The 20,196-nt window shown below is 43.8% G+C and overlaps 2 protein-coding genes across 3 annotated transcripts in view; both read left to right on the top strand.

Moving 5' to 3' along the window:
- The window catches only part of nol8 (nucleolar protein 8), a 10,810-nt gene extending 9,859 nt beyond the window's left edge, over positions 1-951 (top strand). The window contains exon 18 of one of the 2 annotated variants that reach the window (XM_076743509.1): positions 10-951. In XM_076743509.1, the coding sequence (XP_076599624.1) occupies positions 10-69 (60 nt within the window). In that variant the 3' untranslated portion in view covers positions 70-951. The remainder of the gene's footprint in view (positions 1-9) is intronic. The other variant, XM_076743501.1, reaches the window with a different exon arrangement.
- Positions 952-1,309: 358 nt separating this feature from the next.
- On the top strand, positions 1,310-10,511 carry gpr37l1a (G protein-coupled receptor 37 like 1a). The gene is made up of 2 exons (XM_076743489.1): positions 1,310-2,122; positions 4,941-10,511. Exons 1-2 carry the CDS (start codon positions 1,454-1,456, stop codon positions 5,961-5,963), a joined length of 1,692 nt encoding a protein of 563 aa, XP_076599604.1. The 5' UTR covers positions 1,310-1,453; the 3' UTR covers positions 5,964-10,511.
- Positions 10,512-20,196: the final 9,685 nt, after the last annotated feature.

Raw genomic sequence — 20,196 nt, 5'->3', positions numbered from 1 at the left:
TGTTTCCAGGAGTACCGAAAGAAACACAAGGATGCCCGAAGGAAGCTGAAGTCCTCACAGAAGAGCTGAGGATTGTGGGAAGTGAAGTCTTTGTGTGTCAGTTTGAAGTCACTGGTCTGGACTTCAGAGTCAGGATCTGACAGATTATTTCTCCTTCTTGGTGCCTCAGACTGATTTAACAGTCGGCAGGTGGAGAGACTGAAGACGCTGAAGATCATCAGAGGATCAGGTTTATTTTTTTATTTTAGTAAATACTGAGAAATATTTTGAGGTAAGAGCTTCCTGTTGAAGCATCCTCTGGTTTGGTTTTCTCGTTGGTTGCCATTGAAATAATGCTGCAAATGAAGTTCTGGACAGTCAGCAGCAGCAAAACACAGTGTCAGGGGACCAGACCTGCTATTAAAAAATATAAATAAACAAACCTGGCAAGTTTATTTATTCTTTTTATTATTATTATTAGTCTCCTCGTTTCATCGTGGACTAATGCTTTCACTTCAAGACGAAAGTTTCAGTTTCACTTCGTGGTGTTAAATACAGTCAAATGAGGTTTTGTTCATTTGAAAATGAAGAATCATTTAGTTTGTGAGAATAAACTCAGTTTCCAGTTTATTCGGTCCAGCTAGCAAAAACTGTACTCTGAAAACAATCAGTACTGCCTTCATAATGGTAACAATGCTTTTGCACAATCTTCAGTGATTGATTCAACTTTCTGTTCGACCCCACCGCCAACATGTGACAAAATGCTGTTTTCTAAGAGCTCATCCACGAACAAAATTCTGGTTAAGAAATGTATGAAAGGCTGTATTTGTAATTAATTCCTTAGTATATTCATGGCCTAAAATTCATACCATGCAGTGAACCCAGGGTCTCTGGGGGTCTGGGGCACTTTCCTGGTTTGTCCAATTGATAATCTTGCTTTTTTTGAACTGATGCATTAAAATCAGATTGTTTGTTTTACTGTTTAGTGTCAGGCATTCAATTCAAAGGGAAGATATGAAAAGTTAGTTATTTGACTGAAACAGTACAACACATGATCTACTTCCGTTTACAGACTGAAGACATCAGCAGTTTATTTGTGTACAGTTTTGTACAGTGACGTGTTGATGTATAGCAGCGTTGTCAAAATAGTTTGACAACTAAAACTTAACTTTAAACGAGCACCATATGTAGCATCTCCATGCTGAGAAGCGCAAGCTTCACTTTATAGCAGGCATTTTTCCCCTTATTCTGAAATGTATAACCGGAAGTAGCTCCCTGTTGTATTCAGTCTGTCTTGATCTTGATGAATAACAAGTGCACCGCAGACTCTGAACTTCTCCATCAGGACCAGAGTCGCGTCGGACTGCGAAACAAAGTGTTATATGGACGTTTCTACATCCGGAGTCAAATGTTTGTTACGGCACATGTCTGTGAAAGAGACACATAACACGGACCAGTTAGTTCAACGGTAAAAATGAGCCCGATTCTGCTTCTTTTGTTTCTCTGTCTGCGGACCGCGGAGCTCCGTCACGTCCACGCAGCCCGGGAGCTTCACCCCGGGTCCTCGCTGGAGGTGCAGAGGGCGGAGGATGGTGGCCCGCCGGCTGCGGAGACAAAGGAGTCTCTCTCCTCGGAAAGGACTTATCTGGACCGGGTCGAAAGCGCGAAAGTTCACGACCTGAAACGAGTCGCCCGTGGAGCGAAAGATAGGAATGTCGGGAAAAGGGACCCGCACCCATCGGGCAGTTTCGGGCATCCTCGGCGGTACGACGACCCGAGCGGTTACTTCACCACACCGCGGGCCGGTCGGGACGCCTCCGCCCCGCCGGGTAACTCCTCGTCAGGCTCCGGGTCGGGGCTCCTCAACCCGCTGTTCCCGGTCACCGACGGCTCCTACTGGGCGTACGCGGTCATGCTGCTCGCGCTCGTGCTGTTCGCGGCGGGCATCGTGGGGAACCTCGCGCTCATGTGCATCGTGTGGCATAACTTCTACCTGAAGAGCGCGTGGAACTGCATCCTGGCGGGGCTCGCGTTCTGGGATTTCCTCGTGCTGTTCTTCTGCCTTCCTGTGGTCGTCTTCCACGAGCTCACCTTGAAGAGGTTGCTAGGAGACCTGTCCTGTCGGCTCGTGCCCTATCTGGAGGTGAGGAGGAGAAGTTGAAAGTCGCTCCGCAGGTGATGGAGCGCGAGAAGATAAAATATTTTACTTAACTAAAGTTCATTTTCTACTATTCTACTAAAACGAAAAATGACGAGTAAAATTGTTGTTAAAATTACTGAAGTTTTTATATCATTTAATACATTTTATACTATGAAAATACCACGGAAATCAGCATTCTGCTAAAATACAGTGAAGTAACATAATTAATTAATAAAAATAAAATCGATATAAAATGAAGAAAAATAACACAAATACAGGCAAAATAATAAAAGTAAATGCGTTTTAATTTTAACAAAGGTTTAACTATAAAGTGCAATGTTTTTGTTTGTTTTGTTTATTAAATAAAGTTTCAGTCAACACTTTAATCGTGCTTGAGGTGAACAACAGACATAGCAACAGTTACTACAGAAGTTTTATCAGTTAATTCCAGTGTTTATTCCAATTTTCTCTTTTATTTTAGGCTGTAGGCTAAAATGTGAAAAAAAGTAGTTAAAAATATCCGTCAGAGTATCTTAAAATCTAAGATGATGTCAGTAAATATCATGTCTTTTCAGACCAACCATCCAAACCCAAATACATTTAGTTTTCAGTCATGTTAAAGAGAGAAAAGCATCAAATTCACACGCTGCAACCAGAGACTGGTTGGTGTTTGTGATTGATAAGTGACTTGATTGATTAATGAATTAAACACAAAAATCACTTTGAGAAGTCATTTGATCTGCTATTTATTAGCGCTGGTTTGCTCACGGAAGCAAACTGTGAGTGAAACTAAGAGCTACTAAAAGTCGTTGAAGTGTTTTGTATCAGAGCTCTGATATCATCCAGCCACAGCGAGATGTCAACAAAGTCAACACTTAAACAAACAACTTAATGTGATGGTAATTAATGGGCCCGCTGTACTGCCTTCACAGTGTCAGCGCCGTGTTTACACGCTCATCTTAAACTCATTGTAAATGTTTTACAGTCTAACAGAGAGGCGTCCAGGCTTGTGATGAATGGCCTGTTTGTGTCGTGTTGCGGCTCAGTTTCAGACTCAGAGCTGTCTTTACTTTCAACAAACGTGCTGTTATGGTCTGTTGGGCTTCTTCAGCTGTCTGTAATGAACCATCAGGGGAGGCCGACGGGGGCCCACATGAAGGGATTCTTCCTCTACAGCTCACAGAACCCAACAAGGAAGCACAGAGACAAAGTTATCGGGAACTGGCATGTTTATGTGCAGGTTCAGAGTGTAGACATCCAAAACTAATGTGAGAGCCGCTGATCAATACATTATCAGTTTAAAATATCGGTTCAGGATGAAGCAGCTGCAGCTGAATATGAAGACAAGGGAGGGAGAGAGGAGTTTCCGGTCCACGTTTAAGTCGTAGGCTACACAGTTATTTTGAGAAACAGTGTTTCTTCACTGGAATTTCATTAGTAACAAAAGAAGGCTTGGAAACATCGTGGAGATTGAATATAAAACACAGAAGAGCAGGAAATCCTCATATTTGAGTGCTGAAAGAGGAATTTTCTCTTACATTTGCATTAAATCTATTACCAAAATACTTGCCATTTATTTTCCTGTCAATCAATTAATCATTTAATCCTCAAACTGTTAAAGCTCAGCCGATCGGTAGCTTATAGAGGGTGAGGGGTAATGTGGAGCTCCTCAGCCTCTCGGTTGCCCCTTGTGGGGTTTTCATTGGCTTCATCAGTCTCGTGTCTCACAGTGACTCTGCCGGCCTGTGGAGTCCTTGTTCCTGCCTCTAAACCAGCTCCGTCCGCCTGCAGAGCTTTAAATCACTGAAGTGGAGTTTCACTCATTTGTAATAACCGCGTGTGTGAAGCAGTCTTTACCAGGTCAAGCTGCCGGCCTCTTCTCTTCTTTGTTGCTTCACCTATTTTTATGCTAATCGACGTATGCATTTCTTGCTAATTAATTAATGTTTTTTAAAGTGCTGTTGAGCAGTTTGTTCTGTGAACGTCGCACTGAGCCGAGCTGAAAGCAGGTCAGGCTGCCAGCTGCCCCTGTGCTCTGTTAGTTAAACTATTTTCATGCTAATTAGAGCTCTGTGTTAATTATCTTGAGATGTGTCTTAACCGTTTGAGGTCATTAAGCACCCACAGAGGGAGGACAAGTCTCAGTAATGATAATCTGTGTTTTTGGCCAAAACCGCAGACTTAAATGTGCACGAGGCACCAATAACTGTCCTCAGTCTGCAGGCTAAGAGCTGTAGCATAAAAGCTCTCTATTCCCTCCGTGGCTCCTTTTATTTGCCTGTTTCTGTATTCTGAAGTAGTTTTTTTTCACATCCGAGGCTTTTTACTCAGTGCAAACTACAGTAATACTGTAGGTTTGACTAATTCGTCTATAGGTTTTAGGCATAACAAGGCAGAGGAAAGTCTTAAATCTGTTCTTTAAGCAGCAAAACACCTCCCTGTGTTCATTTTGGACCGTCTGCATGAAGTCTTGTTTCGTCCTCTCAGTTGTGCTAACAGGTCACGTCTGACTGGCATCAGCAGCATGAATGAGTGCGAGGAACAACCTGCATGTTAAACCTGGAAGCAGCTCTGCAATGCTAAAAATAGTCAGAGCACTAGATTTGTTTTATGTCAATGCAGAGTTTGCTGGTGCCAAACATTTTATAATAAGGCAGCTTTTATAAAAGGTGTTTCAGCTTTAACTAATGGTTTTAGACAATGTTCGTGATTCACAGTCGAAGTGGATCAGTCTGAAGTTGTTCTAATGAATTTGCCGGATCTATTAAACAGTTCTCTTGGAAGTTGTGTGATTAATCTTCATTTCCTGCCCCTCTGTCAGGTGACCTCTCTGGGTGTGGCCACATTCAGCCTCTGTGCTCTGAGTATTGATCGCTTCCATGCAGCCACCGGCCCTGGCTCCCTTCAGACGCCCAAGGTGGAGCCCTGCCAGTCCATCCTGTCCAAGCTGTCCGTCATCTGGGTGGGCTCCATGGTGCTGGCCGCCCCGGAGCTGCTGCTCTGGCAGCTCCTCCAGGAAACCGTCAGCCTGCCGACCCTCCCCACTGACCTGCAGCAGAGCCAGCCGGGAGGCTCACTGATGGCCGCCTTCAGGGCCCGAACGGACAAATTTAAGGTGGATATCTGTGTGCGTGAGCCGTCCGTGGAGCTCCCGGACAGCATCTACTCTCTGGTGCTGACCTACCACGAGGCCCGCATGTGGTGGTTCTTTGGGTGCTACATCTGTTTGCCTCTGCTCTTCACTCTGGCCTGCGACCTGGTGACGAGGCAAGTGTTAGCCCAGCGCCTGCCGCAGAAACCCGGCGGCGAAAAGGTGACCAGCAGGTGCTCCTCCTCCTCTTCGTCTTCCTCCTCGACAAAGAAAAAGCAGCAGGTGAGAGAGCAGAGGCTGCGCTCCACGGTGATGGCGCTCACCATCTTGTACATCACATGCAACCTGCCTGAGAGCATTTGTAACATCACCCTGGCGTACGTCTCCGACCGAGTGTCCGCCGCACTCCCGGCTCTGGCTCTTCCAGCTCTGGGTCTGATTGGACAGTTTCTGCTGTTCATGCGTTGCTCGGCGACGCCGGTGTTGCTGCTGTTCCTGTGCCGCTCGCTGGGTCAGGCCTTCATGGACTGCTGCTGCTGCTGCTGTGAAGAGTGCCTCCCCGACGGCAACTCCTCTTCATCCTCCTCCGCTTCAACCACCGCCACCTCCAACCTCTCCTCGCCCACATCGCCGTCTCCGTCCTCCCTGTCTCCTTCCAGCAAAGAGGAGATGAAGAGCATGTTGGCGACGGAACCGGCAGTCTGCTACGACAGAGCAAAGGACTCGCCGCCGGCTCTCGGGACGCCCTGCTGAGGTCCAGAACTGCATGTAACCACACCTACCTTTAAAGGATCATTTAGGTTTATCACAACTTGGCTCTTATTTTCATAGTTCTGTCAAACATTTCTATCAGTTACCATCATGTTGAGCTCACCAGGTTAATAGTGGAGCTCTGGAGGCACAGTGATTTCACAAAGAGCAGTCAGACGGTCAGACATGTTGGAGAAAAAACACCAGTTAATCCCAATGTGGCCAGAAGTATGTGGACGCCCTTCTCTCAGTACGTGTTTCCTGGTTTGGTCTCTTTGTTCCTATGAAAGGAAATCTTTATGCTACACCACACAGTGATGCTTTAGACAATTGTCCATATCCTGTTTCAACATGACGATGCCCCTGTTCACAAAGCCCTAAAGACACAGTTTGGTGTGGAAGAGCTTGAGTCCTGAGCTACATCCAACACCTCTGGGATGAGGACTGTGAGCCAGACCTGATCCCCCAGCGTCAGTACTGGACCTCATTAATGATCTTGTGGCTGAATGGCAGCAAATCCCTGAACCCAGGTTCCAAAATCTGGTGGAAAGACTGAAACCAGAGGAGTGGAGTTTCACGGTATCACATGTTCAACTATCACATACTGTATATGGGGGTAATGTTCACATGTCCACATACTGTTGGGTTTTTCAGATATTCTGTATTTAAATCACAGTTTTATTGAAGGTTAAATTACTACTACAACTACGGTAAGTCCACTAGGTCAAAGTTGAAGCAGCTGTGATGGATATTGACACCTCTGACTTTCTTTTCTTTTCCAAATGACGTTTATCCAACCTGCAGGTGTGTTTCCAACCTGTCCAGTCCTCTGACTTCTGTGTTTCTCCACCAGTCAGACTTGTTTTCAGTAAAATCACAGTTAGTCTTACAGACAGAGATGATATACACATCTACCAAAATAAAGCCCAGGTTGTGATAAACTGGAATAATCCTTTAATCTCAGTCTGTATGAACTGATGTTGTGGAGCCGCTGTAGGAGCAGAAATCTGTCTAGAGTTAGTTGATCATAAACAATATAGAGAATATTTTATTTTTAAAAAGGAGTTTAGCGTTGTCCACCTGAGATGGATTTAATCCGATTATTGTAGGACACATCATTTTGCATTTTTTTAGATACATTTGACCTTTTATAGTTACTAATATGTTTCTAATGCTCATCAGGACATTAGTACAATCTGCTCTAAGTACTGTATCAGAGAGAAACACTGGATAATCTGAGTGTGAAGATGCTTAAACTGGAAATGTAGACACACTGAGACTTTTGTCAGCAGACTGCTGTGAACTTTGTGAGCTGTTTTTTTTTTTTTTTTTTAACATGATGTTGCTGTTGCTGCTCATTCGCCTCACTGACACTGTGTCTACACAGCATGTGTTGGGTTAGTTGTATGTTGACAAGCTGTTACGCAGCTGAAGCACATCCTGTGTAGACAGCAGGGCAAAAATGGGATGAGATATAAGAGATCAGTCAAAATTCTGAACAATTCAGTGTGAAGTTTGACTTTTTGTTTAGTAAAGTTTAGATTTTCTTCAAGAGAAACTCCCTCGTGTTTTTAATGTCTTTGTTAACTGATACAGGCAGTAGAGCTGTTGATGAATGCTCTCTGTGTTTACAGAGTATTTTATTTCAAGCCTTTATTTCAATAGAAATAAGCTGAGTCACTCTCTGAAAGTGCTCTTTTTACAAATTTTAGATATGAATTGATATTTATATATATGTTTTTATGATTTTTTTTTCTTCTGTGCAGCAGGAATCACATCTTACAAGTCTGATGATATTCTGTATTTTTCTTCTCGTAAATTCCCGTGTGCAGCCCATACCAACCATGAACTGATCCACTAATAAGTATTGTCTCTGCATCCAAAGCCTGATACATCTGATTCCTCTGTGCCACGGAGCTCCACTGTTGTCCCAAAAACACATCAATGAGCCACACTGCTGTGCTGGGTAACATGTTCCTTCATTGCCACAAGCACACACACTGTAGTTTGTTTTGACTCAATCAAACACACACTGTCCTGCTGCTGGAAATACTCTCTAGAGCACCAAACGTGAATCAATCCGCCGCTGAAAATAGTCCCCAACAAATGCATTATTTGCTCTGTCTTCCTGTTTGAGCTATGGCTGCAAAAAACTACAGTGACAAGCTGTTTCAGGAAAATACTGAACCTTTTTTTTTTAACAATGAAACTACATTTATGAGATGTTTTTAATGATTTGTGTCTTCAGTGGAAACCAGTGGGCTTCAGGCCCTGCAGACGGAGTGGGCAGCCTGAAAGTACTGAGAGACGGACTAACACAGTGTTGGTTTTGGTCTGCACATGGGATTTGCTGGCAGTAAGAAAAATACAAAATAACCTCAGCTGCATCCTGTAAGTTTGCTTCACTTAACAAATAGCAGTGTCTCTGGGGCTCCTATGAAAAGGTTAGATTTAAACGTGCGGACGTCCAGTTAGAAGTTAAAACACATTTTAAGCTGAGTGCAAAGAAGGAAACTCAAACCAGGAGACGGAGACGGGGGAGTTTTCTGTTAGCGTTTGTTCCTGAACTGACTGAACTCTGCACACTGTGGAGGATCCTCATGTGGATTAATCTTATCTGGAAGAAGAGCGATGGCTCATAGTCTGATCTGCAGTGGAAGGAATGCTACGCAGCAGTGCTCCCAACACCCACTGAAGGAGAAAGCTGTTCATGCCTGACTGTGACGCTCCTTTTTGTCATTATTCAATTATTGAAGGTCACAGCTTCACAATAACAGTTGGCCTTTGAGTTTCTGCAGACATAATACACAGTCGCTCTGTGACCAGTTGCTGGGAGAGCAGACAAGAATTCCTCGCTTATCCAAGTATTTTCAGGCGTTTCTCAGCTTTTTTCCTTCTTTTTATTGTCAGTCTTTTTATTATTGTCTTCAGTTTCTTCTAGCAAATTGTCTTTGTTGCCTTTGTGAATACGTTGTCATGTATAGCCAGAAATTTATTTTGTTAATTTAGAAATTAAAAACCTGGTAGACACGTAAAGGAAATAGAATTACAAACATTTTGTCCTCTACGGAAGCTCGGAAGTCCCAAAACATATGATTTTCTTTAATAATATTATAATATCTTGTGTCCATGAGAACCATATCTTGATCTATATATTATATCTTATTATAACCTGATTCATGTCTTTTTAGAGGTGAGATACTGTCTGTGCGACATAATGTGTGGATGAAGATATGAATCGGGGATTTATTATTTTGTGTGATAATATTATCTTTTACACACAATATGTGGTCGACTCAGAAAATACCGTCTTGTGCATGCAAGATAATGTCTGCACAATATATGGATCAGGATAATAATAATTTGTGTGTTTAAGAGACTAAGAGAAGATAGAACTTGAGGTTTTAACTGTTGCTAAAACTCCTTTTCACATATCTTCTCTGTGTAAATCCTGCTTTATCTCAGCAGTTTTAGAAGGTTTATTTTTTCTTATCTGATAGCATTTGGCTAACAGTTTCTCCGTGCTTTCAGGCTAACACAAACGATAAAAGCTGTAAGATGTTTCTGTTGTTAAATAATCCCAAATGTCAGACCGATGTCTAACTTAATTGTTTAATTGTAAATTAAGGAAACTCAAAACAAAGTAAGCTGCTGCATACCTCAGCAGAACACCTGAGCTTTGTGGAAGAATTTTAACATCTGAGAAAATTCAGCTATGAATGAACCAGCAGGAATAAACGAGGGACCTCTAGAAACTCTTCTCTTTTCTGGTTCCACGTCCTTTTTGTCAGCTGTCAGCAGGTGATGTTGGAAACGACAGACAACTAAAACAGATGTTACTTTGTTCCCATTTTAAAAATTATGAATTAGGAACAAGAGCAGAATATGAAGAGGGAATAAAAGGATTTAACAAAACATGACCCGACGTCTCCATCACAGCTTCATCATTTAAACGGATCCTTTTCATGAGCACAATAAAGACATCACCATCACAGGGCACCTTGGCATGGCTGCTAGCTGTAATCAGTCCAATTAAGGTCACATGGTCTGATTCCAGAGTGCCGCTGCAAACAGGAGCTGAGTCCCAGCCCAAATCTGCCCAAGTCAGCTCCCCTCAACCTGAGCCAAAGCTGGCAGCTGTGGTTGGACCAGAGCCGGCTCATGTTTGGCGCTCTGGGACCAGAAAGCAGTCAAGTGTCCCGACGGTCTGCAGGAAATCTGGCACAGGTATTCCTTCTTAATTAGTCTATGAGTGTGGAGGCTAGTTTTTCCTTTTTTTGTGCAGTTTTATGTGCAGTTTTTCCTCTGAGATTAATCCCAAACTGACCTAACTCAATACAACATATCTTTATGAAAGCAACTCATATCGCTGTACTGGATGCACAGAGATGAAACTGATATCCATCATCTCACCTGACAAGAGGGAGGACAAAGAAAACAGTATTTCACGACAGAATGTTCCTTTAAAAGAATTAAAGAATGGAGGTTTTAGCTTGATATTGACTGTATGTTGAGTTTGATGCTTTGTACTTAATAAACTGTTGAAGTTCAGTCTCGGTTCCTGGTTTCCACAACTGAAGTAAGTAAGTAGGTAACTCTGAGCAAGTCAAGCCAGAAGCACCAGATCCCTGAACACAGCACACAGGGTCGTGGATGGGGGGTGGGGGTTTTGCCAAGTCTAATATCACAGACCCCAAATCCCAAAGACACACATTTAATCAGATGAAGATTTTACATGGTGATTTCAGTGGGTTGAGTACTTCGAGTGAATTAAGAGGACGCTCACAGCACATTGACGCTTCTGTTTGCACTCGGTGAAGGCCCAGCGCATTCATTTTTCGGGGAGCACCTGGGGGCCCTTCACACATGTCAGCAGGCCCCGGGTTACACTCTCTGGACCGTTGTTGTCAGTTTGAGTCTCGGTTCCTTTGACTTGAAATATTTGTCCTCCCACGTCGTTGTGCCTGGGCAAAGAGAAGGAGGAGGGGAAGCTTCAATAAGGCCTGCTTTGTTCAGGCGTCCCCCTCTCTGGCTCAGAGAGAGACACTCGAACAAAGCTGCATATCAATCGCCATCCACCAAGGGAGTTGCTAAGCTACACGACTCCCACCACCTCCCACCAGCTGCCCCAGTCACTGAAGAGAGAGAGAAGAAAGAGGGCAGAGATGCAGGGGAGGAAAAGCTGCTGCGCTCCACCCGGATAAGCCAAAACCCAAACTCCTCTCGTCTTGGCTGCCTTGACAACCAGCTGAGACGCAGCAGCATGGTGGCCTTAAGTAGGCAATACGGCTTAAAACCAACAAGGCCGTGGGCTTGAACCTGACTGGGGCCCGTGTGGACCCTCAGGTGCTCCAAAAGTTTCCCCCCACCACAAAGACAGACACGTTTCAGTTAGAGGAACTCTGGTAATGTGATTACTTTTATCAGTTTCTAAGTAATGATGTGAAGGTCACAGATACACTGCTCTCTGCTGAGTGTCTGTTATATGTGTGTCTTATCAATACACAACCACAGACCTGAACTGATTCATATTGATCCACACTGATAAGAAAGACCCATTTATCCCAAATACTTGAAATAATTTTAAAGGACCATAACAGAAATAAAACAAGCTGACATATAACAGAATAAAAGTGCAGGCCCTCATGAGTTTGCACTTCATTGTGTTGATGTCCAGGCTCTCCTCTGCGCTCTGACAGTCTGCCTCCAGCCTCAGCAGGATCAGGAAATCTGTTAGCAGCAACCAGTACCAAGACGACGGCCCACTGCTAATCAGCAATGCTAACAGAGTCCTGTCCACCAGTGGAGCTCTGTGTTGACTTGATGCAGAGCCAGCACGAGGCATCAGTGAACCGAGTGGTTGCTCAGGACCCCGCAGACGCCCGGGGGCCTTCTGTTTGTTTGTGCCAATATTTAAAGCATTAAAGGTGTAGTTGTTGATCTTGTTATCATGTCCTTTAGTGCCTACAAAATGTCTTACCATCTTAAGACATTTTGAGGTTTGGGGACTCTATTTGGTTTGATTCCACTTGCTGGTTTAATTTTGGATCCAAGCGGGTGAAATATCCTGATTTTCTAAACTAATGAAATCTTATCTAATGTTTGATGTTCTGTGGTGGATACATGTCAAAACCAGGAGATCAAGAAACACTGACAGAAAGGCAAGGGAATCCAAAATCCAAGGATCAGGTATTAATGTCAAACACCCCCTCAAATAACAGGCACATCAGACAAACGGAAGGCTGGAAAGTTCAGCGCTGCACAGACGATCCGGGCTGGTATACACACTGAGTGGCTGATGAGGGAATCAGGTGCAGGTGGGAAGATGGCCGAGGAGTCTCAGGTGAGGGGAATGAGGTGATTGCAGGGCAGGTGGGAATTAGATCTGATCTGAAATGATGATATGAGAAGAAAGCAGACCAGATGAAAGAAAGAAAACAACGAGTTTACCGGAGTCCTGGCAGATTAGTTCAGAATGATTTCACTGATATGTAGATTTGACATTGTTCCTCTCAGACTCACAAAGATTCATTGAAATTTACAGTTTCTACAACATGTGGAAATCAAGTTATTACAACAGGTACAAAAAAAGATTAACTGCATTGAGCTGGAACATGAAAAGTGCTTTGCATCATCTGTTGTTGACTTGTGCACATGATAAGTGCTGCACTTCAGTACAGCTTTGAGGTGGCTGCTTGAATATTTCCCTTTTATTCTTTCAGAGAAAAACATTTCTTCTGTACATTTATTTGACAGCTTAGTTACTTGGCAGGTTAAAATTTTACACATAAAACATACAATCACCAAATACAATTATAAATTATAATACATTAAACTACACAGCAGCTTATGTAGTAATTCCAGTTAGCCAAACCTCAACCAGTCACAGCCTTAAAATTCTACTAACACACTGATACACCAATAATATTAATAATGATGCAACATTATGATAAATGACACATTTTGCTGAAAGTACTTGTGTACTTTTACACAAGTAAAATCCAGGACTTTTACTTGTAACGAGTATTTGTACACTTTGGTACTAACAGTTCTTCTGTGTGCACCGTAGGTCCCACAAAAGGCCGAGTCCGTCCCTGTTTGATGCTGGACTCCTGCAGAGACTTCTGGGCTCTAAGCTTCCCACCAGGACCAGAGGTTCCGGATGCTTCCATGTCCCCCGTCACCAGAATACAGACGTGGTTTGTTCTGTGGCCACGTCAATGTGAGACAGCGGGCACTGGAGCCCCACCAGCGGGCTGGGGGTGGACTGCCCGGACCACTTCCTCATTGAGCTCTTTAAGAGGACATGGGAAACATCAGTGAGGCCCACAAATAAACTCTGGGGTCCCTTTCAATCCTGAGCAAACAGTGCTTTCATTAACTTGGCAAAGCTCAAGCAGGACAAAGCCAAAATCTGAAGGTGGTCTTCAAACGGTTTAACCCAAATTAAATGTTTCTTCAGAATCGTCTTTACTGGCCACATACAAGGAATCTGACTCTGGTTTTAAGTTGCTCTCAGGGAGACAGAAACAGCCACACAGCTAAAAACAAGGACAACAAAAATGAAAAAAGGTAAAAATCTATATATAAACATATGTAAAAAGCAACAATATACAATATCTATATGAGTTTGTGTGGCTGGACAGTACCTCAAAGTTTGCTTTCCGCCTCCATCAGTACTGATACTTCATGTTTTTATAAGCAGTTAATGAGTGTAGGCGAGAGCAAACTGAGCTTTATGGTGAATGAATCCTTAAGAGGTTTTTTATAAATATGTTTTCCAAACAAAGCGTCTCTCTTTTCTGTTCTCTCTTAATTACTTAATGTCAAAATCACATAGATGTTTAGTAGAAGACTGTTTTTTAATGGTCAGTGGTGGAAAAAGCATTCAGATTTTTTACTCAAGTAAAAGTACTTTTACTCGGTATGAAAGTCCTGCATTAAGGACTCCTACTGAAATACTCAATGTTTACTGCTCAGTTAAGTTAAAAAAAAGTATTAGCATCAAAATGTACCTCAAGTATCACAGGGAAAAGTACTCATTAAGCAAACTTACCCCACTCAGTGTTATGTATGTATTCTAAATACATTATTAGAATATTGTTATTGATGCATTTATGTCAGCAGCGTTTAAATGTCGTCAACGTGAAGCTCATTTTCACTACATTATAAACTGTTACCTGGTTAATTTATGAAATGCATCATGTTTTTTAATCTGATTATATGTTTTACATGAAAAATGTACCTGAAAAACGTGCATGACGACCGTTCATGTGATCCAACATGAGATAATACCTCTTTCAGTATTGATCCTATTGATGCCAGTATCGATACTCAAAACAAGACTTGGTATGTGTGGTATTTATACATTAGGTGTTGAGCTGCCCACCTCAGTTCAAAACAAGAATTAGTTATATGGGCTTTGGTATTTTTTGAAGTCCACAGTCATCGGGCCAAGCCTCAATGAGGCGTCATTATAATGAGAGTTAATGACAGTTACAACCACTTTACTACTGCAGATGTTTATTAAAGCAAATAAACAAAGGGGTGGGAAACTGTAGTGAAATATATATTTATTATGTATTTGATATGACGATGTGAAGTTCGCTGTCAGCAGTATTCAAAGTGCTGTATGTCTTTCTTTGGCCGCATGGGGGCAGTGTTGCCTCATGTCAGGGGACCTGGTCCCTGTCAGACAGGCACAGTGAGAGGTGGACTCCAGGCAGGGACTCTGGGATGAATGCCAGTCAGATATGGTTCATGTCTGCCTCCGTGTTATGAAATTATTGGTTTGACCTGAAGAATAAGTTGACAGATACAACACTTCTCATAAAATCTGTCCGTTTAAAGCGTTCTTTCTTGAAATCGTGCAGGTATTTGCTTTATTCTGTCATGTTTCAAGGTGCTGACAAGCATCAGAGAAACAGCTCACAAGAGGTTTGGATTCCTTTTGTTCTCTGATTGGCTTTGAAACAATGTGACTTTTAAGACAAACAAGATTCATAAAGATGGGAAAGTCTTTAGTGAAACATCAGTGGATGATGGTAATATCTGAACACACACACACACACACACACACAGAGTCAGACCCAGTTTATTTGGTTAAGCTTGTTTAACGCAGCAGAATCCAGCAGGCCTACAGTAAATCTGCCCACATGAACATGATGCTCAAACTGCTTTAAAGAGGTGTTGATTCAATTTCAGCTTCTTCTTTTTTTTTTTTTTTTTGCACATGAATATCTTCTCAGATATTAATTCAGACCTTTCGTAAGATGTTTCACTCGACTGTGACTTCCTCTGTCACAGCAACAAAATGTACAGCATCTGCAGTTTGCTCATTGTCAGGAGGCCAGAATATATTATTACTGAACATTACTGCTGCGGATTTTCCATCAGCAGTCCTAAACACTGTGCTGTGTCCCTCAGTGCGCTGTGTGTGCGTGTGTGTGTGTGTGTGTGTGTGTGTGTGTGTGTATCCGAAGCCTGGATGTTTGTACAGGAGGCCTGCAGCTTCCTAACAGAGACCAGCTCACGACGTCCATATTTAGACTCTTAGCATGTCCAGCAGCTCCGCTTGTTTATGACAGTGAGACAGAAGACACAACCCAGCATTTTATACCCGCATATGGTGTGTGTGTGTGTGTGCCTGCGCGTGTGTGCATTGACAGTCACATTGTGGGGACTAAGAATATCTTCACAAGGTTAACGATAACTTTTAGGGGGCAGATTAAAGGGTTTTTTTGTTTAGGTTTGGCTCTTTAATTCCATCTTTGTGAGGACCAGTTTGGTTTTAGAAAGTGGGAGGACATCTTTGTGAAGTGAGGACAATATTGCAACAGTGGACCAGCTCTTTATCCTTGTCCGGTTCCTGGAGGGGTCGCGGGGCTTCGTCCATCCAGTCTATGTGTGTTTTAGAGACTCGGAGAACGATAGCGACCACGGGCTGCTGGAGCCGTCCAGTCCTTATATAACTGCAGTGAGAGCAGTGGGTGTTGGGCTCTGCCAGGGTTGTCCCTTGTCATAAATTCTGTTTATGATCTCTATCGATAGGATCTGAAGTCACTGGGGGAAGGAGAGCATCCACGTCTGAGGTCATGCTTCTCTGAACCCGATGGATGGTTTCCTCTGGGTTGGAGTGAGTCGCTGCCCCAAGTGAAGGAGTTAAAGCATCTCAGGGTCTTGAGGGTGAAGTGGCAGTGTGATGTCCACAGATTAGTGCAGTGTCAGCAGTAATGTGAGCGCTGTACAGTCCAAGTTCCAGCCCTCATATATGGTCGTGGTCTTTGAGCGATGAGTGAAAGTTTCCTCTGCAGGGGGGTCATCTGGGCTCACCCACACGGAGCTCAGGAGGGGGCTTGGAGCAGAAAAGGAGCCTGTGGAGGTGGATCGGACATCTGATAAGGATGCCTCCCAAAGTCTCCCAAAACACAAGCATCTTTTTCCTGCTTCTGAACACAAACCATGTGCACAATGTGGGAGAACCCCCTCACAAACCAGTGACTTCAGCCATCTTACAAGGCCAGCAGCTCCAACGTGGCACAAAAATAGACCCAAACTTACACAAACAACACTTACTGCAACACTACAAAACAGAGCTGCTTCCCCTTTTTTTTTTGGCAAACTGGAAGGTCGAGCCCTAAATTTCTCATCATGACAGAAAAGAGAAGGAGGCTAGGAGGGTTATAGGAAGCTGTTAATGCAAACCAAAGTGTGTTCGTCAGTACAGAAGCTGCGTGTGTGTGTGTGTGTGTGTGTGTGTCTGTCTGTCTGTGCGTGCGTCAGGAGATGATGTCGAGTCTATCAAAGCAAACACGGACAGAAGAGATCTTCAACTTAAATTCAGAAAGTCTCGATTCAGTTTGTTTTCATTTCATTCAGCTCAGAAAGTCAGAGAAAGGCAGAGGCACTGTCTGTCTGTCTGTCTGTCTGTCTGTCTGTCTGTCGTGCGCGCGGCTCATTAGTGAAAACAGTAATCACATTACTCTGACGCGTTGCTGCCCACTGCTCAGGCCATGGGCACGCGTTTCTCTGCCCGTGTGTGTGTGTGTGTGTGTGTGTGTGTGTGTGTGTGTGTGTGTGTGTGGAGGATAATGGTTCATGTTCTTGTTTTTGATTTGCAGGAATCAAACCGAGCAGCTGCTGTAAATCAGCGTCCAAACCTCCACACGGCAGCGACACCAGCTCCCTCTCTCTCCCGTCCGTCTCTCATTCACTCCGTCTGTCTCTCTACCTTTCCGTTTGAAGCCGAGCTCTATTTAATTCCCATTTTCCCTCCCCCTCAGAGACTCAGCACTCCATCCCATCCTGTCCTTCCCTTTGTTTCTCTCTCTTCCTCCTACACCTTCTCCCCCTCTTTCATTCCATCTCTCATCATCCACCGCCTTCAGCTAACCAGCCTCCCAGCAGAGAATTATGAATAGAATTCAAATCAGTTGAGCTTTACTGTCTCCCACCCCCTCTCTACCTGCCCCCTCCGCGTCTGCCTCTACTTTCTAACTTTCTCCAACTGTTTCCTATTGATTACGGCTGTGACCTCACACCCACACTGCACAGCCTCCTATACATTAACCCTTTCCTCCTCGCTCCATCCTGTCTGCTGTTCACTTCTCGCCTCGGCGCTCAGCCAGTGCTTCAGTGATGGAGAAAAAAAAAAAAAGAAAAAAAAAGAAAAACGCCACCTCCTCCGTGACTGAATGTGGTGATGAAGCTCAAACGATGATAAAGTGTTGTGATGCTCACTGGCAGATGCTTTCTGAGGAGTAAGTCAGGGCTGGCCTCTGTCTCCTGATCTCTTGTCTTTGGACATAGTTAGTCTAGTTTAGCATTAAGACAGGGCTGTGTTCAAAGGTCACAAGTACACCTACTAAGGTCTCTGTCATCAGCCCAGTCTGCAGAATAACATCTATATGTTAAATTTGTACATTCAACACGTATCTTATCAATGTTTCCACAATAGGAGACTGTCGCCCAGCAGCAGACGTGTTTGAGCCACGTTTGTGGCGACTAAATCGGGTATTTTAAGCCACAATATGATCTTTTCTTAACCCTTACCAACTGTTTTTGGTGCCTAAACCTAAACAGATGTTGACCAGAGCGTTGCTGCAATATAAAATTGAAAACTGAAATGTAAAATTTGAACATATATTAATTCTGGGTTGATTTCACGTCGTGTAGTTTGGTTAATTTGATATGGACAAATGAAAAAAAAAAAGATCTGTTGTTGCTTTAAGTTCTGGTGTTTTTAGCTCACACTGTGAACATTAAGTCTTACATGCAGTGTAGGCCTGTGACATTATCAGCCTAATCAATGCAATTGATTAATCAGCTGGAGCACCTGCTATTGATCAGCTGTTGCTTCCTGACAACTCAACTGACTCCTGCAACACGGCCTGTTTTAAAGTAACTCTGCTGTCATATGATAGAAATATGAGTGGATCTGCAGGCTTTTATCCACGATGACTGCACCTGGTGCCGTGCAGAGGTAAAGTGTATTTTAATCATCAGACAAATCAATCAATCAATCAATCAATCAATCAAACACTGCAAACAGGACGCTGCTGCTGGACTGCGTTTCCGTCGCTTCTTGACAAGCAAATTTCATACGACAGAAGAAACTTTCAGAGTTCGGAAATGAACGTCTGACCCCATGAAATCTGCGTCTGACGTCATTCTCCACCTGCCTCCCCCACGACTTTTTCAGCCGACTCATTCAGTTGAGTCTTGTGGTCTGACAGCAGAGGCAGAAAAATATGCAGATGAGAACAACTACATTGCATACTGATACTTGAACTGCATTAAAACACAGCATAAGTGGGCACGGAGAGCGGGAGAGGTTTAATGGGCCGTCTCCCTCCCTCGCTTTCTCTCTCTCTCTCTGACAAGGACAAACATGAAAAACTAGTTTTGCTGTGTAGACTGACACAAATGAAACACATCATTAAAAATTGATTTTAAGTCCACTGCCAGTAAATGCAGACATTTAGAGTATGTACTGTACATTGGCAAGTGAATTTCATGCTTCAGAGACGTGAGCTGTTCTAGTAAAAATAGACCTGTTGTGTAAAGGTAGCAGCTGTTATGGTATATATCAGCAGCCGGGGAGGCATGACACTTTTAAGCTTTCAGAAGGGAGCAATATCTGAGCCTGCCCCGACGACTGAACGGTATGCATCAAGCCAAGTAGTTCATGAAATGTGGTCCATACCTGCTCTAACTGTCCACAGTGAAACGCCTGCCGTCTCACAGGGGGACAGGATGTGATGGATCACACAAGTGTAGATAAACGTGCACGCTCTCAGACGCTCTCACATAAAAGACATTTCATGCTGGTGCATAATTTCACACCTCCACACACCTGGTCAGTCACTGCATGAAGTGGCCTGATTGTTACAGTCATTGACTGATGTCTGAACACAGAGCTGACATTTTAGCAACATCGGGCGCTTAAACTATATCAGAGAGTGCATCTTCAAGTGGATGGAAAAGTGATTAATTTTTCCATGTGGAGGTTGATCTGCTAGATTTAGAAGAACAGCCACCAGTTAATCAGTGTCACAGCTTGAGCACCATGACTGCAGCACAGAGCTGGTTATATAATGTATGACTGTGGGATTCCCAGCAGCTCTGCCTCCTCCACTTAGCAGGGTGAGGAGAGGAGGGGGCTGCAGAATCGATGGCAGCGGAGGGAGGAGGGTATTGAGATTGTGATCATGAGTGCGAAGGGCTCAGGTTGGCCACCAGCTCCTCCGCTCTTCAATAATCCAATAATTACAGGCAGCTTCTTAACAGGGGATCCCTCTGCTGCTGCAGCTCGGCTGAATGCAAGTCACATCCATACTGCGCTGCCTGTTTGCACTGAATCTGAGGGACTGAGATATTACATTAAAGAAATTAGATGGTAAGAGTGTCCCTGTTGCTCTGGATAATCCACAGACACACTGTCATCGGGCGACTGTGCTGAACCCCGTCAGCACGAGCTCACAGGTGGCGTGATACTGATTCCCGTCAATGGCGTCACATTATGCCACTGACCTAAAGGTGGCAGCAGTGCAGCTAGAAACACAGCAATGCACCAGAAAAGGCAGAGAAGAAGAGGACTAGTTCACATTAGGCATGTTTCCACAGCGTGGTACGGCTCGGCTCAGCTCGACTGGACTCACCAAGCACTTTTCCCAATTCGTATCCTCTCAGTGTAGGATTCTTAGCGAGTCGTCAAAGTGATGCTGGATGAAACTGT

Source organism: Chaetodon auriga, chromosome 2 (genome assembly GCF_051107435.1).
Source record: "Chaetodon auriga isolate fChaAug3 chromosome 2, fChaAug3.hap1, whole genome shotgun sequence".
In the NCBI taxonomy this organism is placed as follows: Eukaryota; Metazoa; Chordata; class Actinopteri; order Chaetodontiformes; family Chaetodontidae; genus Chaetodon; species Chaetodon auriga.
The sequence above is the reverse complement of the archived record's forward strand: the minus strand, read 5'-3'. Positions and strand labels throughout refer to the sequence as shown.

What these genes read in the sequence shown, in the direction of transcription:
- gpr37l1a (XM_076743489.1), top strand. Translation starts at nt 1,454, where the DNA reads ATGAGCCCGATTCTGCTTCTTTTGTTTCTCTGTCTGCGGACCGCGGAG. An exon ending in GGCTCGTGCCCTATCTGGAG is followed by an intron (nt 2,123 to 4,940) that starts GTGAGGAGGAGA and finishes CCCCTCTGTCAG; the next exon opens with GTGACCTCTCTGGGTGTGGC.